At 32.4% G+C, this 8,136-nt stretch overlaps 1 protein-coding gene across 1 annotated transcript; it reads left to right on the top strand.

The window, feature by feature from the left end:
* Positions 1-3,492: 3,492 nt before the first annotated feature.
* LOC129870515 (indole-3-acetic acid-amido synthetase GH3.6-like) lies at positions 3,493-5,959 on the top strand. Its single transcript, XM_055945327.1, has 3 exons — positions 3,493-3,906; positions 4,143-5,074; positions 5,159-5,959. Exons 1-3 carry the CDS (start codon positions 3,581-3,583, stop codon positions 5,746-5,748), a joined length of 1,848 nt encoding a protein of 615 aa, XP_055801302.1. The 5' UTR covers positions 3,493-3,580; the 3' UTR covers positions 5,749-5,959.
* The last annotated feature ends 2,177 nt before the right edge of the window (positions 5,960-8,136 follow it).

Genomic DNA, 8,136 nt, shown 5'->3' with positions numbered 1-8,136 from the left:
TGATGCAGAGTCAAACAAGGTTAGGTTAATTCTAAGTATCAATTCTTCCGACATTTCTTTCTTTTTGGACCTAACTTTTGATGTATTTTATTTACTCTATTGAACTTCATCTCCGTAATTCGTGGCGAATTCAAAAATTTTAATAAGAAGATTTTAAAAAATAAAAATATATAGTTTGAGTTTTGAATTTGGAATTTAAGATAAATTTTAAACTCCCTCATCACTAAATCAATCTTTAATTTTATGTTTAAGGTGCTCAAAATCTATATATATACTTAAAAAAATTAAAAATATTTTATATATATCATATAATTTTTATTGGAGAATTCAGATAAATTCCTTACTATCCTCTAGATTTACCCTTGTTCGTGAGCATGTCAAAGGAAATAAATACGATAAAGAAGAATTAACTTATATGATCATTCATCTAATTGATAAATAATAAAAAATAAGCAAGATAGATAGATAGATAGATAGACATATATATATTATATTGACTGGAGAAAATAAATAAATTTATTCAATTATTTGTGTGAATATTCCTTATAAAATTACTTGTAAATTTGTCTTTGTGTTTGGTGAATATTTCTTGTACAATATTATAATGTAGATAAAGTATACATTGGGTTTACGTACACAACAGTATTTAACAACGTGAAGAAGCAAGAAGAGAGAGGTGTTTGAGTCAGAAACTAGTACCACATTCTCTCTCTAACACGTGTATGTTGTCCCTTTGTGTAGCCACCCCCACCATTTATTCAACTTTATCAGGTTAAAAATCGTACTTTTATTTATCCATTTACAAGTTGCACGCTTAGCTCGTTTGATAATAGAGATAAAAATAAATAATTATAGAATAAAAAATAGTTTCGAAATAAGATTTTGATGTTTTATTTAATTATCATGTTTGAAATAATTTATCCCACTATTTATATTATGGAATAAGTTATCACAAGATAATTAATTCTAGAATAACTTGTTCTCAACCAAACGATACATTAAGGTGTAAAGTAAAATTAAGTCATTCTTTTGGAAAAAAAGGAAATACATTTTTAATGGTGAATCTAATGCTAAATTAGCATAGTAGATAAGCTTCAACAAAATTCTTTCACTCTGCAACTATAACAAAATAATAAGATAAATAAAGTGGAAAAAATAATAAGATGATATTAGAGATCTAAGAATAAACAAATTAACGTAAAGAAGATAATAATACCCTTAGTATGGAGAAAATATATACTCGACAATCTATTAATTCTCTATTTTCAAATTCGTCCTCCACGCCCTCAAGTCAAAGATTAATGCAAGTGATTACACGGTGTAGGCAAGAGGAATCTTATTAAAAGTAAATGCTAACTTTTTAGTACTATGGGTGAAAACCAACAGGCTATTCACTTTTTAACTTAACAAAAGTAATTGGGATACAAATAACGAATCCATTTGTAGCCAAAAGATTCAATTATCTAATTGAATTAAAATATAATCAAGCTAATGTTAAATAATTAGATACCTTGTTTGCGATAAACATCATCAATTACGTCCACCGTACGGACGAAAACCACTTGCAATGAAAATATTTATTTTTGGTGAAAATGTGGAAAATCATTTTCTGAATTATTTTACTGTATTCAAGTGTTAATTAAAATAAATGATACAGTATAAGACTTGAGATACTTATAATTAAAGATAAATTTTTTTTGAAAACTTCAGAATAACCAACAACCGCTACAATTTTTATCACAGCCTCGGCTCTTTTGGTGAGCATTCCTTGTGATGACCCAAATTAGTACCTGTAGTTTTGACACTTTAACCTTTCTTTTGATAAAATTTATTTTCCTAATGAGAACATTTTCTTCAACATTTCAAAGTAACCAAAAACAGAATGACTTTATTAGTGATTTTTTTTAGGGTGGAGTAAACATTTTCTGTAAAAATACACAATTTTAAGTCATATTATGTTTTTGGTTATATTTCAACAAATTTTGCTTCAAATCAAAGAAAGAAGATTTATTTTTCAACCTAATTCATCGATCAAACCAACTATTCTCTTACTCAAAATATTAGAGAGGCTTTTTCTGATTAAACTTCTATTAATGGGATGAAAAAAACCATCCTTTCCTATTTCATTAGTTGTCATGTCAAATATAATGAGTTTCCTTCAATTATCAACATTGCAACTTCCCTAATCACCTATTGTGATAGAAAAATATTAAAACATCAAGAATTGTGATTGGATAAATATAATACCTTCACTTTGTTATCAAAGTTTTAGTTTCGATCTTTGAATATAAAAAAGCTATGGTACAAAACTTTTTTTTAATGAGCCTTATGCATTGTAAATTTAAAATTAGTGAGGAATTAAAATATCTTCGTCATTTACCCAAAATGAATACATTCAGATTTTTTATGCATAAAAATAACGACTTCTTATATATAAAAATATATATTTTTATAAGAAGACTAAAGACTTTAAACAAAATTGCAAATGACTTAAAAAAACAATTTTCCTGGATTAACCTATTGACCAAACTTCTACATATAGTGAAAAAAATGGATTTTCCAAAAGTGCACCGTTAAAAAGTACTTTTGATGAAAAACAATTTGTGTTTGATCAATAATTTAGAGATTATTTAATAGCTGATTTGGAGTTGAGTCATGTCGGTATTAAATTATGTATAAGTATAACTAAGTTTGATAGTTAGTTAGGACGTAAATTATTTATGTATAAAATTAGTACGATGTTTGATTTACAATCAGCATAACTAATGCATTTATAAGTTATGAGAGAATATATGTATTATTTTATATACATGATAGAATGCAGAATAACTAATATATGCATAATTAATACATGAATAACTAATTCATACATAATTGATATCAAATTCACTCATAACTAAGCTCTACATTATTAATACTCGTGTAACTGTTACTAACAACCAAACAACCTCTTAAAAAAAATACTTTTGAGCAACAATAGTGTTTGACCAAGATTTTTACAAGTGCTTTTAAGTGTATTTTACCTCAAAAGTGATTTTAGAATAAAATTACTCCTTACGTTTAAAAAAGAACGGGCTATTTTCTTTTTAGACTGTTTTTAAAAGAATGATCCCATTCTTTTTTTTGGCAACACTTTAATTTCAATTTTCTACGTGTCATGTTTAAGAGCACAAAATTAACGGATATTTTGATACATTTTTCATAACTTTAATTAGGATCACAAAATTAAATTTTTTTATTTATTTTCTTAAAGTGTAAAGTAAAATTAGGTCATTCTTTTTTTAAAACGAAGGAATATTTTTTTTAACTCGTGAAAAACAATTTCTGCTGTTCAACACCTCACTTTTTAAAAATGAAAACTTTTTAGAAAAAATAAACTTTTTTGGAAACAATGAGATAACAAGAAAGAAAGATTTTCTTTTAAAAAGCTATAGTTTGTGGAACAGAGCCCACTCTCACCAAAAACTCTCTATATAAAGCCTTTCTTACTTCATCAACCCCCACACTCAAAAATCAGTTTAACAATTCTTGCCTAAGCCATCCTATACTCTTTTTTCTTTAGTCATTACATTAACAAACAATGCCTGAGGCACCAAAGAATTCCCCAAAAGCCAACAATTTTATTGTTGCTGAAGAAAACAAGAAAGCTCTTCATTTCATTGAAGAAGTTACCACCAAAGCTGATGAGGTCCAAAAGAGAGTCCTTGCTGAAATACTTTCTCAAAATGCCAACGTCGAGTACTTGCAGCGCCATGCTGATCTTAATGACAAAACTGATAGAGAGACCTTCAAAAAAGTCATGCCTGTTATCACTTATGAAGATATTCAGCATGACATTAACCGCATTGCCAGTGGCGATAAATCCCCCATCTTTTGCTCCCAACCCATCTCTGAATTCTTGACAAGGTCCGAAAACTCTTATGTTTTTGTTATTTTTACATACTTGTTGTTTTTGTAGCAAGTCTTTTACTAAATGACATATTTCCATATGTCCTTTTGGATTATGTTATTTTTACATACTTGTTGTTTTGTATCAAGTCTTTTACTAGATGACATATTTCGATATGCAGCAGCATTTTAGATTTTATTATTTTTACATACATGTTATTTTGTAGCAAGTGTTACATTTTTTTCAAATGCAGTTCTGGTACGTCGGGAGGGGAGAGAAAATTGATGCCAACAACGGAGGAAGAGCTTGGAAGACGATCGTTGCTTTATAGCCTTCTGATGCCTGTGATGAGCCAATTTGTTCCGGATTTGGAGAAGGGCAAAGGAATGTATTTTCTGTTCGTAAAATCTGAAGCTAAGACCCCAGGAGGACTATTAGCTCGTCCTGTTTTAACAAGTTACTACAAGAGCCCTCATTTTAAAAACAGACGTCCTGACCCTTACACAAACTACACTAGCCCAAATGAAGCCATTCTTTGCCCTGATTCATACCAGAGCATGTATTCCCAAATGCTCTGTGGACTCTGCCAAAATGCACAAGTCCTTCGAGTTGGCGCGGTTTTTGCCTCTGGCTTCATCCGCGCCATCCGCTTCCTGGAGAAGCATTGGTCCCTTCTATGTGACGATATTCGATCCGGTACCATTAATGCCGAATTGATTACTGATTCATCAGTGAGAGAGGCAGTGATGAAAATTCTTAAACCAGATCCTAATTTGGCTGACTTTATTGAGGCTGAATGCAGCAAAAAATCATGGCAAGGGATTATTACTAGGCTGTGGCTTAATACAAAGTATGTGGATGTTATTGTGACTGGAACAATGTCGCAGTATATACCAACTCTTGATTATTATAGCAATGGACTACCACTTGTATGCACTATGTATGCTTCCTCTGAATGCTATTTTGGTGTCAACCTTAACCCCCTTTGCAAGCCTGAAGATGTCGCGTACACCCTTATTCCAACTATGTGCTACTTCGAGTTCTTGCCAAATCACAGAAACAATGGTGTCATGGATTCTATCTCCGCACCCAAATCACTCAATGAGAAAGAACAACAAAAGTTAGTAGATTTAGTTGATGTCAAGATTGGTCAGGAGTACGAACTTGTTGTCACCACATATGCTGGTAAATACATAGGATACTATTTTATTTTGCAACACATTTTTGCAAAGCTTAGTTTAATTAACTGATTTATTTTGTTGATTTCAGGACTCTATCGATACAGAGTTGGTGATGTGCTTAGAGTTGCTGGCTTCAAAAACAACGCGCCTCAATTCAACTTCATTTGCAGGAAAAACGTAGTCTTGAGCATTGATTCTGATAAGACTGATGAAGTTGAGCTACAAAATGCCATGAAAAATGCAGTGAGCCACTTGATGCCATTTGATGCACATGTGACCGAGTACACAAGCTACGCGGACACCACTACTACCATTCCTGGCCACTATGTCTTATTCTGGGAAATTAACGTGAATGGTTCAACCCTGGTCCCTCCATCAGTCTTTGAAGACTGTTGCTTCACAATTGAAGAGTCCTTAAACAGCGTCTATCGCCAAGGCCGTGCGTCTGACAAATCTATAGGACCTCTTGAAATCAGGATTGTGGAAGTAGGGACATTTGATAAGCTCATGGACTATGCCATAAGCTTAGGTGCTTCAATAAATCAGTACAAGACACCGCGATGCGTGAAATTTGCACCCATTGTTGAACTTTTGAATTCAAGAGTCATGTCCAACTACTTCAGCCCCAAGTGCCCAAAATGGGTTCCTGGACACAAGCAATGGAACAAAATGAACTGAGTGGGCTTGCTAGCTCTACTTTTCTATGCTGACAGCTTCATTTCATGTCCAAGAAAGAACAAAGAGAACATGTATCTTTTGGGATCAATTTTAGTATTAGTAATTATATTAAGAACATCCTACCTACGCTAACTCTGTTCACTTCCCTCTAAACCACCACAAATTTTGTGTGTGTTGTTACTTTTCCTTAAATTAAAATCTGTTCTTGGAATTTTCAACTTCTTTTCATAAATTCAGTTCCTATTTTAAGAGAGACTTTAAATTTCAAATGGATCACATTTTGTGGTAATTGTTTTCTTATTTCCGGACAGAAAATTTGTCAACTGAAATATATATCTTTAACCAATTATGAGTACTAGTTGTTGGCTGTGGGGGAGCCGGATAGAGCCAAGACGATTCATCTGAATTCGTTTTGATAGATAAACATGGTTAAAATTATTTTTATATACGTGATAGATGTTGAATCTGTTATGACGGAAGGACGCAAACCCGAAAACAGAGAAAATAAATAACACCAAATTTAACGTGGAAAAAACCCTTCAAATCGAAGGTAACAACCACGGGATCCTCGAAATCTGAATTGCTACACTATAACAATAAGAGGGTTACAAATATTCTCTTAAATGGCTACACAATAATTGTCAAGCAAGGAGAAACAATAGTTATACCAACAAAAGTAATAGAAAGAAAATCACCCAAAACAAAGCTACTGTTCCGGACCTAAACCGAGATGTTTCTGACCTTCAAATCCGATCTCCACTATTAAAATCAAACACTAAGATGTTAGGAACACTCAGTAAAAATTTCTGCAATCACCACTTTTGTATGCATATCTGAAGGATTATCATCGGTGTGTATCTTCTCAACCTCAAATAATTTCTCTTTGACGGTCATTCTAATCCAATGATACTTTCTACTAATATGTTTGGACTTAGAATGAAAGGTGGAGTGCTTGGTGAGATAAATAACACTCTCATTATCATAGAATAAGACGAATCTTGATTGCTCAAAGTCAATATCTTTCATAAATTCCTTTATCCAAAGTAATTCTTTGACACCTCCAGTGATAGCAATATATTCGGCTTCTGTGGTGGATAGAGCTATACACTTCTGTAGTCTACATTGCCAGAAAATAGCTTCCCCTGCAAAAGTGATCAAATAACTAGAAGTGGATTTTGAATTGTCAAGATTGCCTCCCAAATCAGAGTCTGCGTAGCATACAAGTTCAGGCTTGCCACTATCAAAGCACAACTCCATATCTGAAGTGTCCTTCAAATATCTTCATATCCATTTCACTGCATTCCAGTGTTCCTTTCCAGGATTAGAAAGAAATTTGATAACAGTACCAACAACATGTGCAATAACTGGTCTAGTGCAAACTATAGCATACATCAAACTACCAACTGCAGAAGAGTATGGAATACTCATCACCATTTTCGGTGTGAATACATTTTAATTTCTTTCCAGTTTGTCTCTCAGATAAGGCTTGAAACTCCTTAAACACATCAAGTACTTGATCTTTGAATTTTATAGGATATACCCATAACTTGCGAGAATGATCATCAATGAAAGTTGCAAAGTAAAGTGCACCACCTTTTGATTTTACTTTAAAAAGACCGAAATAATCAGGTGTCATGCGGAAGCTAGCAAAGAAAACCTCAAAAGACCATGAATAAGAAGACAAACGAGAAATATACCCTAAGAGACACAATCATTTAACGTGGTTCGGTCAACCGACCTACATCCAGAAGAAGAGATGACCAATCCACTCTAAATATGAGAATACAAAATATAGAGGAAAATAACCTTACACAATTCACTCGGAATACAAAGAGGTTCACATAGGTGTTAATGTAACACTTGTGTCTCACCATTTCCCTCTACACAGAACTCTCAAAACCCCTTAGGACTACATTGTGAATGCTACCAAGTTAGAAGGAATAAACTTCTATTTATAGAGTCATAAACCTTTTTTTATAAGAAAAAGGACTAGCCAAATATGAAGACATTCTGTTTTTCTTTTAGGAAAAGAAAAATCTAATTCATCTTGGTAGGTTTAGTTCTAGCTGCAACTTTTTTGACAGTAATGAAGATTTTTGTTAGAAAAAATTTTCAGAGAATTTCTCTTTGCCGAGACATAGATTTTGCAGAGGAGATTTTGAAGATGGAGATACAACCTGTTAAATATTATGTGAAGAAGGTGGAGCAAATTTATTTTATTAGGCCAAGGGGGAGAATTGTTGGGTGTTTGCCTTGACTTTTCTAGTATAATTAAGTTTTCCTTTTCCTAAAAGGAAAACACAATGTCTCCATATTTGGCTAGTCCTTTTTCTTATAGGAAAAAGTTTATGACTATAAATAGAGGCTTATTCCTTATAACTTGGTAGC

The sequence above is a fragment of the Solanum dulcamara genome, chromosome 10 (assembly GCF_947179165.1).
Source record: "Solanum dulcamara chromosome 10, daSolDulc1.2, whole genome shotgun sequence".
In the NCBI taxonomy this organism is placed as follows: Eukaryota; Viridiplantae; Streptophyta; class Magnoliopsida; order Solanales; family Solanaceae; genus Solanum; species Solanum dulcamara.
Note: the sequence above shows the minus strand (reverse complement) of the source record. Positions and strands in the feature narration are given on the sequence as shown.